This window comes from Chelmon rostratus, chromosome 17, assembly GCF_017976325.1.
Source record: "Chelmon rostratus isolate fCheRos1 chromosome 17, fCheRos1.pri, whole genome shotgun sequence".
Taxonomy (NCBI): domain Eukaryota; kingdom Metazoa; phylum Chordata; class Actinopteri; order Chaetodontiformes; family Chaetodontidae; genus Chelmon; species Chelmon rostratus.
Window position 1 is genome coordinate 18,077,127 of NC_055674.1, and position 18,767 is coordinate 18,095,893.

Genomic DNA, 18,767 nt, shown 5'->3' on the forward strand with positions numbered 1-18,767 from the left:
GAATTTAGTAGTGTAATGTAATTTCCATAAAAATGACCTAAATCAGGAAATGCGTTGGGATTAAACACACCGACAACTTTACAGACACCGTCCAGCCAAACAGTGCAATGATGATTTTGGTAGGAGGAAAGCTTCATATCCAGATTATATTAAATAAAACACAGTGTTTATCATATTTCTCTCACCGCAATATCGTCACTGTCAATCATTTCAATGACACAGGGCACACAGAGCAGCAGCCCGCCCCCCTCCGCCGGCCCCAGGCGGCCGCTCCATTTTGGGTCATGTCTGAAGTGGATCTTGTCATAAATAATATCCCCGCTCGTCATTTTGGTCGTTCAACCTGTTGAAACAAAACTGCTCACCATGAATGGCGGCAAAAGTTTGCAAGTCAGGCTGGTGAGTAAAAAAGCCAACGCTAGCTATGGTTATTACACCTGCTTGACTAGCTCAGTATAATGCGAGTACTAGCTTATTAGCAACTTTTCCACATGATCCTTGTAAACGTAAGTTGCAGTCTGTTTTCATTTTGGAAGTTTTACCAATACATATCTACGTATTGACAACGCTATTAGATAACATACGTTTATTCAATCGAGTAGACTAACCTTTAAATTAAGAAAAAGGCGCAGCTAACAGATTAAGATCCTGCGTTGGGAGTTACTAATTAGCTCCAGGCGTCACTACAAAGCAATTCAAAATCAAAACTTTATTAAACAATCCAATACAACACAAACACAAATATAATGGCAACTACTACGCTGCCGGTAACATATTAATACAGTAATCATAAGATAAAAAGTTTTAAAAAATTAGTTAAAATTGCAGTAATATATATATATATATATATATATATATATATATATATATATATATATATATATATATATGCAAGGCAATTAATTTGTCCTCACGGGCTCAAATGTATTTGTAAGAATTGTTTTACGGTCTGCATTTACTTTAAATGAAAACGTATTTCAAACACATGTCATTCATTATTCATCGTACCAAATACGATCCTGAAAGGTGGTGAGCCACATTACTGACACTGGAAACATCAGGGCTTAAATCAGACCAAAATTTCCAAATTGCTATTTTACGTTACCTGAACAGCTTCTCAGGTTCCACATTTCTCCTCAAGGGTTTGCTGCGCCATCGTTATTTATGCAGTATTGCTATCAAACATGTAAGTGTATCAAAAGTCTCTAAAGTTCAAGGGTAGGCTGATATATTTGAGCATGGATTATCTTCAAAATTATGTATCAGCATCACTGTATCCTCCGGAATGTCATTGCTGTATAATATGCAATGAGTGTATGGCAGGATGCATGAGTTTGTTTTGCAGCATCATTTGGCAGTGAAGGCCACTATTTGGTTATCGCCATGACAACAAAGGCCTCTTGGCAGCTGAACAACTATCTGAGTGTGGGGGCGAGTATCAGCCACTACCAACCTGTCAATTTATAATCTCTCTCTACTTCTCCTTAGACAGAGTTCACTGCACATCAAAGTAGTGTGTGACATTAAGTGTAGCCGGCTCAGCTCTGCCTTGGTGTGTGTGTTTCTGTGTGATGCGGTGCGTGAGCGAGCACAAGTGTGTGCAGCTGGCTAATCTTCTCAGTGTGCTGTATGTGTTGCCTGTGACCAATCCACTGTGCTCCAGCAAGCACATCATACTGTACAGCGTTGGGTCTGCGTGTGCAGGAAGTGGTCAGAGTCTTGTTTGGCTGACTCAAAAGAATAGCAGACCTCTGACAAGAAGGTGGAAAATATTTGTTACTAAAGTCTCCATTTGTGCTTGGACGGGGGCTAAATCCATCATCCTCGGCGGTTTATTGGCCCCTGAGAGAGAAAGAAACTGACAGCGATAGAGACGTAGAGCCCCCCTCGCTGCTCAGGTGGGGGCCGATGCATATCCATCAACTTTATTTGACAACTGTTTCACGGAGACAATTCTTTAAGGGCCAATGAAGCACAGAGACAAATGGATTCAGCTTCTGCCCAAGCACAAGTGGAGACTTAACATGCAGACATTTTTCACATCATTGCTCAGCCTCTCATTGGGCTTTATGTGCTATTGAACCGCTTCCTGTGTACAGCCACACACCACACACACACACAAGCTCAGTGTGTAGTGTGGACAAATCAAGCAGCAATAGATTAAGATTTTGCGCTGATTTTATCCCACCACCCAGTTACATACAGCAGCCATAAGTGTAGCTTTATAAACTATACTGTGCCTATAAAATGCTTCATTATTATTATTATTATTATTATTATTATTATTAGTGAATCCCAATAGTCTACAAATACCATACTGAAGCCTTCATGTTACTAGACAACACTGCTTTCAGGTATTTGACACAGTTTGCTCGTGAGAAATTAAGTGAGATAAAGCAGGAAGAGGGCGGAAGAAGGAAGAAGCTCGCGCGCGCGTGTGTGCGCGCGTGCGTATCGGAGCAGCGGCGGGCTCTCACTCGGGTGTGACGTGCAGGCGCGCTTCACAGTCAGAGGTGAAACCAGCTGAAGTCGGTACGATGGATTACGTCTAACCAGCAGGCAGCCCACTTACGTAAAAAGATCAAACATGTGGAAACACCGCGGCAGCGTTGGACTAAAGGCCGATTAAAAAGAAAAGTGTCGACTTAAGGTAAGAACTTCGCTAAATTTCACGTAACAGTCAAACTGGACGCAACCTGTTGTAGAAAGTGTGTGGAGCACATTGCTCCATTTGATGCACAACGACTGACTTACACTTGTGCTACTTTTTGGTGTTTTTCCTTTTAGTGTTGGTTTACAGTGACTATTTTGTGACATGCGGATCAGTCATACAGTCTAGCAGTTACTGTTTATCTGCATGGCATTCGTTGAATAGGATTACTACAGGATTACAACTATTCTAAAATTAAAAAAAAATCAGATTTATAGCTGATTTAAAAGCTTATGGCGTTTTGTAGCTTGTAGAAACTTTAATAAGAAGTACACCAACTTTTTGTGATGAGTTAGGCTGTAGCCTCTCATTAAACTTATATGCTAAAACATTCACTGCCTGCTGTTGTTTAAGTATCATAATCTCCATGGCTTCTTATGTTGGATTAACTTTGGCTGTCGCAATTTGTGTCCCGAAATAATCTAATAAATGCAAAGTATTATTATCCATGCACTATGATAACCCTCGCAAGTGACGTCTTTGTGGTTTACGTGCACAAATGAATGTTCTGCATTATTTTCTGGGGTATTAGGGCTATTAGTCATCAGATGTCTCCTTGCACAGCTGAACTTCTGAGCCGCAGCATTTAGCAGACTGACAAAAAGCACAGACCCTCTTTGCAAATGTGCAGCATACCCGACTCTCAGCACGTTGACCACAGTACTGAGATGAAAAAAAAAAAACATCACCACAAACGCAGATGCTGACACGCAACAAAACCACAAGGAATCTACAGTGTATGTGTGCTCATGGGTCAGCGTAGGTTCTTTTTAAGTTCCTGACGCAACCATGCTCACATAGCTGTTATTCTCTAGCACCTTTTTCCTCTCCTCCTCCTCGTTTTTACCTTGTTTTTGTGCTGCTTCACAAGAGGCACTGAAGCTGTCCCATCAGCAGTTTCCACAACTGATGGAAGCCATGATAAACAAATAGGGGAAAACTGTACCAATAACGATTGCTGTAAATACCCCTATGCCCTACCCCCGCGTCCCGACTTATACACAGTGCAGGTACTGTGCAGGCCAGTGAGGCAGCAGGTATAACGTGTCGTCACTGTGACCAGAGCTCTCATATTCTGTCCTCAGCTGGCACCAACCAGGGGAGTATTCACTTTCACGCAAGGACAGTGGACCAGTCATCACCCCATGACGTGACCTGATAGAGATTAAATAAAAAAAAACAAAACACTGAAATCTGAGGCTTTCCTACAGATGGGAAAGTGATGATGAGAGAGAGCGGTGACAGAGTTTGAACATCCCCCTTTTCGTCCAAAGATGCATTTCAGATCTGATCGCTCGGGCGTGACGTGAAAGTCAAAACTGTGGAAAGAGAGAGGCGAGGAAGAGGGAGTGAGAAGAAAGACAGAGACAAATGAAACAGAGGACTTGCTGACTGAAGAGGAAGAGGGGGAAAAACTAAACCGCCTTTAGTTCCAAGTGTTGAAAAAAAAAATGTAAGAGATTTTTTAGGCACAAAAATGGCTGATTGTAATGATGAAAGGGCAATGGAATTGATAACGAACCGTCATTACTGTAGTGGTGACGGATTTTTATCTTCAAGCTGATGATACGAGGACATCCATATTTATTTGAAGGGGAGAATTTTGGCTCTTCTACACGAGATCGCCTTTCTTTGGTTAATTAGATTGACGGGTCCGTCGCTTTGTGTGCTGAGAGACTCCATTCAGAGCGAATAAAACCCCTGTCACATTATAGTGGTAAAAGAGGAACAAAAGGGAGAACAGTAAGAGGCACAGAAATGAATGTTTCAAGGCATTTTTCATCTACTGTGTACAGGCATTGAAACTTTTATCCACCCACACAACAGCGCCGCTCCGCTCAGCCTAGACTTGCCCTTCAAGTCGGCAGAAAATTGCCTTTGCTGTAGACGACTGTGTGAGCCTGACTGTTTATTCTGTTTTGTCCACCCAACCTTTGTTTCTCACCTCCCTCCCCTCTATACACTCCTCCAGCTTTCTAATGACTTTCACCTTTTCTAACTCTCTCCTCATTCTCCCCAGGTCCTTCTTTTTTTCTGCTTCAAACGTCCCTTTTCTTGTCCCGTCCTCCTTCTTCCTGCCTCTGACGTTGGTGGTCCTAATCTTTTTTTCCATGAACTAACCAATCCGTCACACCGCTCGCTATTTCCTTCTTCTCTCCAGCTATCCGTCTTCCTGTTGTCCTTCTCCTCTCCTCTCCTGCCATGTCCGTATCCATGAGGAACCCGCCCCAGCGCCGGCGCTCTCTGGGCCCCGTCTCGCCCAAACGCATCTACAGAAACCTGTCCGTGAGGCTGAGGGGTGGAGAGCCGTCTGTTGCCGGGGAAATGGACGTACCCAAACACCTCGGCAAGTCTGCAGATGCTGTAAGATATTTGGGTGTGGTTTGGAGGGGAGGTCTGGCCACTTGGGCTGAAATGCTTTCCTGTCCCCTGGCTGGGTTTCTTGTTAAAATTATGAGACCTTATTTTGACACTACATGCTGACTCTGTGCTGCTGTGAATTCATTATCCGTGCTGATTTATGATTTGATTTATGCGCTCTGTCTCGTCCACTGCGTCTTTCTTTGTGCAGCAGCTACCTCATAAAAGAAATCTCTCTTTCAGTATGAACTCTCTCTTTCTGTCTTTCTGTCCCTGCACCCTCTCCCCTGCTCCCCATTAGTACAAGACCCTGTGGGAGGCGGTGGAAAATGAGGACACTTTGGCTGTACAAAGCCTGCTGTCCAGAGACCACACCACATGTGGAGGAGGAGGGGGAGGAAGCATGTGGGAGAGAGGAGAGAAGAAAGAGAAGGACTGGGAGAGAGACAGGGAGAAGGGGGTGAACAGGGTGAGCGAACAGGGCCTGGTCCCCCTGGATGTGGCTGCCCTTACCCACAATTCCCCTCTGCTCCATGTGTTGACAAAGGCGGGAGCCAGACATAACCCCATTTGTGAGTCTCATGCTTTAAAGCAACAAACAGAACATGAACATATTTGTTTATAAATAGCATGAAAAGTCCTTCGGGAGCAGCTTTAATTGAGTGCAAATCATATTCAGAATCCGTCCTCTCTCCGCCTCGCTCCATCTTTCTCCACTGTGTTTCCTCTCAGTGTGCAGGCCAGCGGAGTGGGCACTTAAGCTGGATGCTCTGGTGGCATTGGCGGGAAAACGGGTGGAGGAGAGGAAGAAGGAGTTGCTGAGGAAGGCAGGGACAGGGCCTCAGGCACAGGCTGACGTCCACAGACAGATCCGCCTCTGGAGCCTCAGGCTGCAACTGTACTGCCGGATGAGAGAGAACTTCCAAAACACAGGTCAGTGGTCTTGGGTCAGCTTGTGGCATTTCTTGAACTCCAGCTTGGGACACAAGCTACATCACAGGCCTGTGTCTTTTCAGTCCTCAGTTGCTAGAAATACTGGTTTTCTTCTTGCTTTTTTTTTTCTATCCTCTTCAAAATCACTCTCAAAAAAGTAGAGGCATTTTTTTCCAGCTCTCCTCTCCAAAGCCCCTCCATCACTGATGGCGAGACCACAGTGATCAGGAATTCCGCCCAACTTCTTGCTTAAGTTTTACTGATTTCCTGTCTGGACTCCCTGCTGCCCCCTTGAAAGTCTCCCTCTAGCCCCCTTTTAGCTCATCCAGAATTCAACAGAGTGGGTTGTCATCAGCGTTCCCAAATTCCCCCTTTCCCTACGCTCCCGCCACCGGCTCCCACTGGCCGCATGTATCAAATTGAAACTCTTGATAGTGGGTACCACCAAACGCTCTGGTGCAGCCTGTGTTCTGCTATATTGGGCCTCTGAGCTTTCCTTTCCCGACGTCAACCTGCTCAAGTCTTCTTCCTGGTGGATCTCTATTCCCCTCTGTACTCTCTGTAATTGCTCTGTAAAAAACGCCTCTCCTTAGTTCTCATTTCATTTGTCTTTGAAGCACATACAGTTCTCTTCCCTGACTTCTGTATGATCACGGTGTTATTGTAAGGGCAATAAGGCACCGGCTCCTCATCTCGGTGCGGTGAAACGAGTGTCTGCTTAAAATGAAAAATAGAAATATGGTTTCATCTGAGACTTATGACTTCGTCGATGCTAGAGATCCAGGCAGAGACTCTGTGTCTTGGCACAAAGGGGAGAACCTCTACATTTTCCTAGCATCCCTGGTTGGTTAGGTTGAGGACCAGGATGATGAGATTCATGCCAAAATACAAAACTGACTTATTACTCTGAGACAATGCTATACTTTTATTCTCTCTATACACGTGTTAGTGTATTCTGTTTTACTCTCAGAACTAACTACGTGCTTATTTTGATCATCAGTCTGTCTAAATGTTTCAACCAGAGCTCCCTGGGCCTCCCAGTCACGTGTCCATACTGGTGACCAGTACGTCCTCTCTGTTTGTGGCAATCAAAGAGCCAGACACTGTGGGGCTCATCACCCGTTACAGAGGTAAGTGGTGAATAACAAGGCTTTGATATATTATACGCTGTAGATGGAAGGATGGCAAGATCGACGAGTGGAGGGACAAATTAAGAGAGCAGCAGGCGTGATCAAAGCATGGACAAAGACCTGATGGATAAATAAAGGAGTGATATAATCAAGGTCTCACACATAAGCTAGGCTGGCAGGTATAAAAGCTTTATATTATATTGGCTACTCTCTTTTTGCCACTTAGTTTTACAGCTGCATAAATGTCATACTTTGCAGCCAAGAGTAGATTAAGCCCAGGTACGGCAAGTACCCCAACACTGTAAACACTCAAATCCTTAGTTCTTTCCTATGGGGTCTTTGAGTAAAGCCAGAGAATGATCTGTCAGTGCGATTGTTTTGTGTTTGCAGTGGAATGGAGCACCTCAGCCAGCTTCAAACGCATCCTCGGCTCAACCCAAGTTACAGAGACCAAGAATCCATCCTATAGTATCAACGGACTCACAGCAGTAAGTCAGTACAGAACAACGCCTTCATATCCTCAACACATGCATGGATGTGCATGCACGCACACATAGTTAAATGGTTATATGTGTACATACAATACACACACATTAGCTCGAAGCCTACATGCAGACTGTATTTGTTTGCTCCCCAGTCGTCATCTTCTGTGGTGAACCACTTCCTGTCAGAGAAAAGTCCTCATCCTCCTCATTTATATCCTTAACCAGATGATCTACTAATGAGAGCGGTCATTTCTTTGTTCGTAAGTTTAATGCATGGTGATAATTTGCCGATCTGGTGCTTCTCCAAATGCAGGGAGTGCATTACTTTGTTAGAGTGAGCGCATTCAACGTGAAAGGATGGGGCCCGCCTCAGTGCTCTGCTCCGGCCAGCGCTGCCCCCTCCAGTGAGTATACTGAACTGCAAACTTTGATGAATGTGGACTTGCCGTGGGGAAAGGGCTCCATTCTTTTTCTCTCTGTCCCTGAGTAATGAAATTACTTGGATGACACCAAGCTTGATGTGAAAGAAGTGGAATCCACTCACGGCTGGTAGGATTAATGAATTATTAAAATGTGGAGAGTTGAAGATGTCACAGTGAGTCTATGGGCCGTGTACCCGCACTGCTTTGAGTTTGAATTCGGCTCACAATCTTTATCTCGCGGCATTACTGGCTGTTACTTTCCACTTTATTCCGTGCAATGACGCAAAAGTTGCCACACAGTGTTTTTGAAATGGAGAACAAAGGGAAAAAAAATGAATGTCAGCCCAAATGTAAGTCGGAATACAAGACAAGTAGTGTTATCAGTCATATCCAGCTGTTAGGTAACACAATTTAACTTGTAAATGCATTTGAATGTAATTTTAAAGGAGGCAGAGTTTCTGTAGCTGAGAATGAATCAGCAGTGAAACCGTCGGAGTGATAGCACACAGATGGTCTCTCATGCAATCGCCCTTGCCTCCTAATCACCAAGACAGGGGAAAGCAGCACTCAGGACTCGCCTGCCAATGAGCTCTTGATGTCTTGAATGATTTTTCCTAATTGCGTAAAAATGGAAGTGAGGATTCGTTTCTCTCTTTCTCCCCGTGCAGGTTGGAGAGAGTGCACCGGCGTGAAGTCACAGTTCAGAAATCACGAGGGCCTTGTGAGGAAGCTGCTGGAAGATGCCAGAGAACCACATTACCGAGGATTCTGCATAGGTAATGCTATTTTCTGTCGCAGTGTGTCGCAAGAAATGAAAATGAAATGAAAAGAAAACAAAGAAACATATTAACACTGGCAATTTTCAAGTCCCCATTTTCTTCATTACTTTTCTATGAAAATCTGTTGCATAAATCGGTACCTTTGGTGGTTATTTCATGTACCAATACAAAATAAATCATGAAAAAAAGGATCTTGCATAAGGCTTCTTTTCAGTATGACTGCATTGTGTGTGTCAGAAGTACGTGTACAATGTGCTTCTGAAGTGTCAGAATACATAATGAACGCTGAGGACACTGAAACATTTTTTAAGATGTTCCATAGAGATCTAATATTATTCCTACGTTACAGAATTTCTTATCAGCAGCATGTACTGCGGGTATCAGCTCTCTCCACGACAGAGAAAAACGTTTTTACCGCTCAATCAAATACGTTGTGCGTGCACAGTGAATGTACTTTGGCAGTAAAGTGGTTCTCATCCTGTCTGATCCTCCTCTCCACAGAGAGCTCTAAGCCCCAGAGTCCCAGCAAGCGTCTGTCTGTGTCCCGAGGCATCAAACAACTGTTCCAGTCCGCCACCAAGTTTGTTCGTCTCCTACAGAGGTAGCGCTCCATTTGTCTTACCTGTCCCACTGTGCCTTGAGGGTGCGGGGAGTAACGGATTAAATGTGATGTGATTACAGCCGTGTGTACTACAAAGCCGAGTCCAAACTCGTGTCTGTTACGGGTGTTGCAAAAGAACAGCAGTCGCATTGAAGCTTGTTTGCAGTTAGCAGTGTTTGAAATCACTGAAATGTGGCCAGTGGCATGTGACTGATCAAGGCGTGTTGCTGCCACAAGCGTTCAGTGGACCACGCCCACCACAGCAGCTAACAGTGGACGGACAGGGAAAAGGTCTAATTGCACGAATAGGAACCACAGCACAGCTTTGAGGACTGCACAGATACCTCAGAATGTTTTGGCTGAAGCGAAATGCTTTTGTAGGCTCAAACATCATTTGCATAACTTGAAATAAATGTTGACAGTGATAACAGCACTATCAGAAAATGAAGGCATTTGAAAGAATATGCTTCCTCCATTTTCATTTTGGCCTGTGAAAATGAATTTCCTTGCTTTCACTTCACTTGAAGGATTTCGGGCTGTTGTGTGAGTTGAGGAAATTCTCTGATCTCTCACAGATTTCCGTCTGAAGAGACTGTTTGATGCCAAAAATGATTTGTGATCAGGCCACAAAGTTGATATCAGAAGCTTCACATGATGTAACGGTTTAACGTTTTACAGTCAAGATTGACGTAGCGTTAAGTTAAAGTCGTCTGACTGTACCACAGAGCTAGAGTCACCTGTACACTTTTTCTGTCTCGCATTGATCTCATTAGGGGCGTGTACATGGCTACTGTGTTCTACCACAAGGACAACATCCTGGTGACGGCTGAAGATCAGATCCCACTGGTGGAGATCCAGTGCTGCTCCACCTCCATCACCCAAGACTTTCCTTGGTTTGCTAAGGTGAGCCATCGGTTGAACATGTTTGCATTAGTTCGACATGTGCCGACATTCTCTACAATCAGACACACAAGTGGCTGTGGACCTTTCTGTGTGAAATGCAGTTTAAAACTGAATGTGATTTTTTTTTTTCCTTTCCTTCTAGTTGTCTTGTGCATGGCAACAAGTGCCGTGGCTCCAGCAGGCCCTCTCCTCTGCTCATTCGTCTCCCTCCTCCCTCCTTCAGAACAGGCACAACATTTTAAGAGCTGTTTCCCAGCTGCAGGTAGGAAGCTAAGCAGCTTACTCTGCATGATAAGAAGCATCAAAATGGGTTAACTGCAATTTTAATTAGCTCTTACTCCTCCTACTCTCCTCGCTGGTGCCTCGTCTCCCTATCTCAGGCTACATACCTGCACCCCAGAACCTGTGTTTCACTCCATTAATCCCTAAAATTCCTCATATGTATTCGTCCTCATGCTTCTGTTTTACCTCTCCACCTTTCTCTGCCTTCAGTCTTCGCTGGGAACAGTGGACCTGGGCCAGGTGTACTACGAGCCTCTGAAAGACCGGCAGGGCAACGTCTTACTGGTGACTCTGAAGGAGTTCCCAAACCCTCCTAGGTGAGAAAGTTAATCCCTCTCAGACATGTTTCTTTCCTCCACTAAGAGCACACAGCATCAAAGGACAGTTTAACCTTCGTCCTCTGTTCGAAGGACAGTCTCCCACTCACCGCGCAGCTGCTCATATTCATGTCTGAAAAACATCTTCAGTGAAAGAAACATTTTCAGAATCTACCAGACTGAATTTTCAGTCAGTCTGCCAGACTTTATCAATCACCCAAATCAGAACCCCGCTCGCACGAGGGAGATACTAGCCCAATCAGACATCAGGCTGAGCTTGCTTAGCACATGTGCAGAATGATGTTTTCAGTGTAGCCTGCCTGTTGTTTGCTGGTGTTATACTGGCTGTGTTGTCCCAATATAAATCAATCAAACAGAGTTTTTATTGGTGGTTCCACGTGGTTGCATTTCATTTGTACCCTGATCTGTCCGCACCGCTCCAAGCCCTCCTGACCCTCCGCTTCACTGGATGCCCCTGGCCCGCCTGGAAAAGAACCGCAGCAGAACTCCTCTGCTGCCTGAGCCCACTGCCATGGACATGCTCTACGAGCAGCTCAAGGTGAACCTGGGTTTGTGTTTGTGTAAACGAGGGACACACAGAACAAGTCTGTGAGCAGCTGCTACGTGCAACAGAATGTATTTAGCACTGAGTGCCTAAGTGATTGAGTGTATTGACTTTCCTGACTTGATTACTGAGCCTTGTTTTTCTTTTCTATGCAACTCAAATAGCCCTGAAAATGCAGTGGAATTTAGCAAACCTCATTCAAATTAACTAACCAAATGAAAACGAAAGAGACACAGTCAATAAAAGGCATCTAAAAATCACATCCTCTTAACATAATTTAAAATCCCAGACATTGAATCTGTTTCTCTCTGTTGTCCAGGAGAAACTGTCCTTCCACAGGCACAGCATTCAGTGGGCCCAGCCGGGTCTGTACGTGGGCATCCTGAAACTGTGCAGCTCAGTGGACCAGATCAGGGTCCTGGTGCCACAGAGGCTGCCCAATCTGCTCTGCCACACACGGGTCCGACACAATGCCCACGTTTCCAGGTAACGCCGTTTGAGACCAGCTGAGCCAGGCCCATCACAAACGTGATGTTTCTGAGCTTTTTCCAGATCGTACCATGCCACGCTTGCTGCTCTCTGGTGCTGCACAGAGACCCAAATGCTTTAAAAAGGATATTTCAAATGTGGTAGTTCCTGGCATTAGAAAGGGGGCTGTTTGGCAGGCAGCTCTCAACTCTTAGATGTTGAATTTTTCCATAAGCCTCCACTAACAAGGCAGCATAAATCAGTAAAAAAAAAACATGAGATATTCTTTGGAAAATGGTCTGGATGAATATAAACTACATGCAGTTAGTACTCAATAGGCCACAATGCAGAGCTACTGATATGAAAGCTCTTCATGCATTGTCGTTGTGTGACAGAGAGGAATGGGCGTGGCTTCAGAGTCATGTTTACACCACAACCAATGGCAGCGTTCAGAACCTGTTGAGCGGCGAGGATGAGAGCTTGATGGAGAGCAGCGGGCTGGTGGAGTTCATCAGGTCTCTGAGAGCAGCAGTCACACATCTCCTGACGAAGCTCAACATCCCCCTCTACAGGGTAAAACTGGTTCCAAACAGCCACCTTCCAAAACCCCCTTTCTGAGAGAGGGCATGATGAAATGCAGTTCAGCCTCTAACAGATTCTCATAGCGCTTGGACGTGTTTTTTGTGTCTGCGACAGGCTTACCAGTATGGCGTGTACACCCGCGAGCTGCTGCAGTTTGGAGACAAGCTGTCCATGCTGCTGCTGCTGCCTCCCAGCGAGGACTTCAGCTCCAGCTACTGGCCTCTGGTGGGGACCAAAGAGCCTGGGCTCACCATGCCCCTGCAGGTCTTTGAGCTGGGTAGGTGGAAAACTATTGTCGCATAAATACCGGATCTCTCTCATAATAGTGCCACACTGTTTCTCAAGCAGTGCTGAGAGAGAGCGAGAGATCGAAAACTATGATTCATACTGCATTCATCAAACTGGGAGAACTGTGGACCTTGATGCTAAGATAAAACACCTGCCAGGGTAACCTTCTCTTATGAGGAACAGCATGGCGTCCTGGAGCCCTTTTAACTGAAGAAAAACAGCAGCATCACATAAGAACAAATTGACAGAAGTCATTTTATATGCCATGCATCTCATTAAGATGAATAAATGTGTCTGATCTTCAAAGGAAAAAATAATAACCTCAGAAATGAACAATCAAATGCAATTTGTCCCTCACCAGTAAAGCACACTGAGGTGCAGTATTGGATCTTTTGGTCTTTTGAAGATGAGTCATGTTTATTGTTTTTTCTGATCTAATTAGTCCTTTGATCCTCCTTCTCATCCATACTTTTGACTGTTTGACTCTAATTTAATGCTAAAGGTGTGCTAATGGGTTCTGAATTTTTTTTTTCCCCTGGGCTTCGATGTCATGATTTGTCTTCGCTCTTAACTCTGCCCCATCACCAGTTCACTTCTGGACGTATGAACGGGACTTCCTGTCCCAGTACTGCCAGGCCTGGGTGAGGCTGGAGCTGGACACTCACCTGGCCCAGCAGGCTCTGCGGGAGGCGCTGGACACCAAGGAGGTGCAGGAAGCCCGCGAGCGTCTGAACCACATCACTGAGCTTTCCCATGTAAGATCATGAAAGCAGAAACAAAAGGCGGCTGAAAACGTGAAAGACAAGCTTGTTAGCTTGTTACAGGACAGTGCGACGTACTGATCCACGTCAGTTGCTGCTGCAAAATCCACATCTCAGCTGACTCATAGCTTAAAAAATACTCTTTTGTCTGCTTTTCATATTATACATCTCTTCTTATTTGATTAATATGGGCTTGATGAGGGAAATGAATAAAAAATAAAGGCTTTTACTTGGACTCACCCATCAGTGTGTATGATTAAGCGTAGAAAAAGGGGATGACTAAATGCGATTTCAGTTGAACTAATTTAACAGTTTCTCTGTTGCCATTTATTTTCTTCTGTGCGCAGCGGCTGGACGTGTTGTGGAGGGACGCCCGCTGGATCATGGACTGTCTACAGTGTGTTCGATCCAAGCAGTGGGTGGGGGCGGTGCCTCTAGGCCTGGTGATGGGTGGAGACCCGCCTGCGCGTCCTGATGGTGAAGAAGAGGAGGAGGGTTTGACCGCCAGACTGACGTGGCCACATCGGATGCAAGCACAGAGACAAGCCGTTACAGGTATAGTGATGATATTGGGGTCATGCTGATATACTCACAGCGACAAGGTCACCATCTGAGTTTAGCCTGATCGCTGCAAAGCTGAATTACTGTAACCTGCTTAAGGCTTAAATACTGCCATAATTTAAACTTCTTTTTGTTTTCCACTTCTCTTTCAGACTGTTTTGTCAGCATGACTCCCCCAAATGTTGTCACTGCTGAGGTCTCCGCTCAAGCAGGAACCATGGCTGTCCCTGAAGAGGCCACGACGGTGTTAGCGGAGGGCGTCGCCAAGGGAGGATACCCTGTGGACATCGCCGCCCAATCAACTGTAGACTTGACGAGCGTCGGCCAGTCAGAATTGGGATGCACAAGCGCATTGATCGAATCTGGACTAGAGCCTGCAGCTGTTACACAGTTGGAAATGGGGTACGCGGTTTTGGACACACAGGAGTCCTACGGTGAGGAGCAGGACTTTCCCTCCTGCATCACTGAGGTGATCCGGCCAATGGAGATGGCAGAGCTGGTGGACATCTTGCCCACGCTGAGTCTTATTGAAGAGGAGACGCCCAGTGGCCCGTCCACATCATCAGTAATGAATATGCTAGAGAGCTTTGGACTGGCGATTAGTGAAAACAGCAGCTTCTTTCACTTCGAGAATTCAGACTTGACCAGTGGAGCCGCGTGTGTGTCACAGCCCATCCCCCACTGTAACAGCAGCAGCAGCAGCAGCAGCAGCAGTGCGAGGGAGACGCACTGTGACAATACTGTGCTGCAAGGACCGGACATGTCCGCCTCTGCCAAGGTGAACGCCACAGGCGATGATGTGCCCGTTTTGAGCAGGGATTTACCTCCAGAGGACAAGAAGGATCAGCTGGTTCCCAGCAAGGCAGTGTGCATTCCAGTGCGAAACCAGGTGGAGTGGGACAGACCCTCAAACAGCTCCTCCTGATATCGACTCAAGTGCCAGCCTACTTCAGCCTGCAGCTCAGTCGATTTACAGACACAGACTGTCTTGACTTGGAAATGACAGTCTCCTTGATCCCTGACTGTCCATCAGTGTCCACCTCCACAGTTAATACGAACTGTTGTGGAGGAAGACTCGAGTGATATCTAGATACTTCACCTAGCACTTCATCTAACACATTGTTACAGCTGATCTAATAAACCCACAGCTCCACTGATTAATGCACATTTTTGCTCCTGTAGTTTATGTTTCCTCATGCTCAGTCCATTAGAGTTTCACAGTTGGAAGTGGCAAAACAAACTCATTAAGTGCATACAGTTGAGTAAAGTGGAAATGTGTGCTTTGCAGTCTATGAAGAGCTGTTAAACTGTACGTGTAATTGAACAGCTGTGGCTCTCTTTGGTTTACCTTTGTGCACTATTTGGTATTCCATAAAAAAACTGCATTTACTGCTGTCGGTCCAACCACTTCTGCAAATTCTGGCATCCAAGTTCAAGTAATGAGAGAAAAAAAGCCCCCAGCTCAGACAAGACATAATAATGTGGGTGCTGCAAGAAAAACAAACTCAAGATGTGAACCTGCACTTGTGAGAAGGACATAGTGGATGATTTGTTCTTCAGTTCCTTCAGTAATTTTTAGAGCATTCACCCTAAAAAGGCCTATTGAAAATCAGGTTTTCAAAAATTACTCAAAGGTTTCCGTTATATGCCTGCATTTATCTTTCTTGGTGGCACACAGTACAAAAAATGTGTTCTGGGTTTCAGTTTGTTAAGGAGCAAGCAAAGCCATTCGTATCTGCACATTCATGCCAGTTCTTTTTTGCTTCTGGGGAGATTTGGCCTCGCATTGTTGTGTGTTGTGCATTGCTGTATCTTTACCTCCTCCTGGGCTGCAGCCATGCAGACTTGGTAAATGGTTTGGGGGTAATGGTGAGAGACGGAGAATTGGATGAAGAGTTTGGGAGAAGGAGTAAGAATTACCACACGAATAATGCTGTGGAGAAAGTTTCGGTGTGGGACGAGTGGCAGGGTGAGGGGGCTCTATTCACACTGAGAATACGAGAATAGAAGAGAATGGAATGGAATAGCTTTTCCTTGCAGTTTAGTCCCTTAGTCCAGGTCAGAATATGGCCATTATCACCAGGCTTATTTTGATGGAATTTCACCTTCATTGCCATACTTCATATTATGGTGCTACCTTTGGTATTTTATCTGGCAAACTAAATACTTAAGTGGGTTAAGTTTTGGCTTTTATGAACATGTGGATAACCACATTTTGAGAAGGCCACTTTGTATTAAACGTGTAAAGTGGGTCCCAAACTAATGTTAATAAAATGCCATTAAATGCTGCATGAGGCTCTCACATAGTGCTACTCCCCAGTGTGTTCACTTGTGTGGGTGTGCTTGTGTGACATCCTCTCTCACTCTTCAGGTGCACTTGTTGAGGACCACTTACCCATTTTTCACTCTTATTGGTGCTTTGATGACCTTGTGTGAATCGATCATAGCTCAGTGTAATTTCAAGAAGAGTCTAATCGGGCAGAATGACTGAAAACGCAGAGGCGTGAGAGGCTTTAAAGACGTGTAACTACAGTGGTTATTAATGAAGTATACACACCACAGAGTTTCACTGGAGATCAGTGCACTGTCACATTTATCACATCCCATCCTTATGATAAGCAAAATATGGGGGCGTCTATTTCTGAGAATATTTAACGAAGCAATCTAGTCGAACGATCTGTTGAGTTTTCTCCCTGCTGTGCAAGCCTAAACAGAGAGGATGTACTTTGTAATTACATTTGTGCGATAAAGGGGTACTAATGTGATATATTAAATTTCTAATTAACTTAGTGCCAACTCTTCCCAACATCAAATAGTCCCTGATTAGCAGATCAAAGGAGAAAATTATCAATGCATTCTGAAATTCATTTCAGTTTTTCCATTACTAATTACTATTAAAGCCACTGAGGAGTGTGCCTTAATGGCCTGCGATGGTTCAATGGTTATCTGATCAGTTGTGCTCTGATAGCACGACAGTGAAGACACACCGATCACACATAGAGTTTAAGAATGGCTGGTCAGTCTGCACAGACACACTGTCGTCAAAGATTGTATTGAAGTGCGGTGGGTGAACATCACAGAGCTGATATCAGTCCTCTGATAGGGGGAAGACATACAGTCCAATCGTAAACTTGATATATTATTGTTTTATTTTGAAAGATTGTACTTGAAGTGTTTTGGCATTGTGTTTGTCTTCGTGCTTAATGGAATTCAAAGTTGAATTACAAGTGTCCACTGCCCTCTAGAGGTCACAGTGAGAATCTGCCAAATTCAAGCACATATGTGGCTAAAATACACCTGACTAATTGGTATAGAATAGCAAATGTGTATGTTAGCAAATGATTGTCATATATGCAAAGTAATGAAAAAGAGGGGTAAAACTTTATTTATTTAAGATGACTGAGCTCAGCCTTTAAGCTCATAAGTATTTTCAGTTTGGCTTCAAATACAATTTACATGCTTGATTTATCTAAACCAGCAGCTGTTTCAAAGGATGGGTGTCCTGTGTCTGTCACATCTAGGTGCTGCAACACAGCGCTGAGTGTGTGGCTAAGGCAAAGTGGGCATGTCTGCATAACCTTAATATCAGTATGTACAAGTCAATTAAACTCAATTAAAAAATTGTGACTCCCCTCAGTTTATTCATTGTGTTCTGCAAACCCTTTGGGGGACATGCCATGAAGGTCACACAGGTTGGACTTCACCATGATTGACACCTGACCCAGGGGCAGTTTGATGATCCTTTTGGAAACAACACTGATAGACCAGCTGATGGTGATCTGCCTGAGAAGACACAAACGTAAAGAAAATATAAAAATGTGTTATCACTCTTCTCACATGCGGTTTCACCAGCCACTCTGTTAGTTCAGCACTGACCTTATTGATTGGCTGGGCTGGAGCTGGCTGGCAGAAGCTGAAGGAAGTGGCTGGAGATGTAGTCACAACTGAAGACCACACACTTCCTGGTGGGTGCAGTGGGTGGATGTGGCTGAACATATCTGGCAGGAGCTGCAGGCGGAGGCCGATGCTGCCTCTTACTGCTGGTGGCTGAAGCAGAGGAATAAAAATACTGCTTGCCAGGACCTGGAGGTGGAGTGAAGCGAGTGGTTGTAGGTTACTAATCGAGGATGCAAGCAGTGGGTGGAGAAAGAGAAGGTTACTGTGGGTGGAGGAAGAGCTGGATGTGTGAAACAAGCTTAGTTTGAGGACAAATCAATGTATATATTATCCTTTCCTCCTGCAGGAATCTACATCCAGTGTTCTGTGAAGGTATTGTGGATGTGACCACTTCCAGTGACTTCAGCTGCAGTGAATCTTCATCTGCTTCTTCCTCATCCAGTCCCACCAGGTGTTGTGGATCTTTGCTTTTAATCACGCTAGAAGGGAGAATAACAAGAAGAGACAGAGGTGAAGAAGACGATTGTCAGCCTCCTCTGACTGGAAGTGCTGCTCTCCTCCCGGACAACAGACACGGTCCATCCATCTATATCCATCCTGCTCCTGTGCTTTACCTAACAAAGTACTGTGCTTTTAAGCCAGCCTTACCCTGTAATCTCATTTTGTGCTGAATTTATATCGTATTAATCTTTTTTGTGTTTGATACCTCCCCTCAAAGGTAT

At 44.8% G+C, this 18,767-nt stretch overlaps 2 protein-coding genes across 5 annotated transcripts in view; one reads left to right on the forward strand and one right to left on the reverse strand.

Moving 5' to 3' along the window:
* The window catches only part of LOC121621277 (meiosis inhibitor protein 1), a 49,814-nt gene extending 49,485 nt beyond the window's left edge, over positions 1-329 (reverse strand). The window contains exon 1 of the mRNA XM_041957687.1: positions 186-329. Within this exon, the coding sequence (XP_041813621.1) occupies positions 186-329 (144 nt within the window). The remainder of the gene's footprint in view (positions 1-185) is intronic.
* Positions 330-2,511: 2,182 nt separating this feature from the next.
* Positions 2,512-17,769, forward strand: LOC121621419 (ankyrin repeat and fibronectin type-III domain-containing protein 1-like). 4 transcript variants are annotated; one of them, XM_041957889.1, is made up of 19 exons: positions 2,512-2,650; positions 4,683-5,074; positions 5,373-5,643; positions 5,804-6,004; positions 7,027-7,134; positions 7,525-7,622; positions 7,933-8,023; positions 8,710-8,817; positions 9,322-9,421; positions 10,195-10,324; positions 10,467-10,586; positions 10,817-10,923; positions 11,368-11,482; positions 11,808-11,974; positions 12,352-12,529; positions 12,653-12,815; positions 13,415-13,581; positions 13,935-14,142; positions 14,301-17,769. In XM_041957889.1, the coding sequence occupies exons 2-19, from the start codon at positions 4,913-4,915 to the stop codon at positions 15,071-15,073; spliced, it is 3,267 nt and encodes a 1,088-aa protein (XP_041813823.1). In that variant the 5' UTR covers positions 2,512-2,650; positions 4,683-4,912; the 3' UTR covers positions 15,074-17,769. The 4 variants fall into 4 exon arrangements, with proteins under 4 accessions (XP_041813823.1, XP_041813824.1, XP_041813826.1 ...); XM_041957890.1 differs by having other exon boundaries at positions 2,514-2,650; positions 4,731-5,074; XM_041957891.1 differs by having other exon boundaries at positions 2,519-2,650; positions 4,872-5,074.
* The last annotated feature ends 998 nt before the right edge of the window (positions 17,770-18,767 follow it).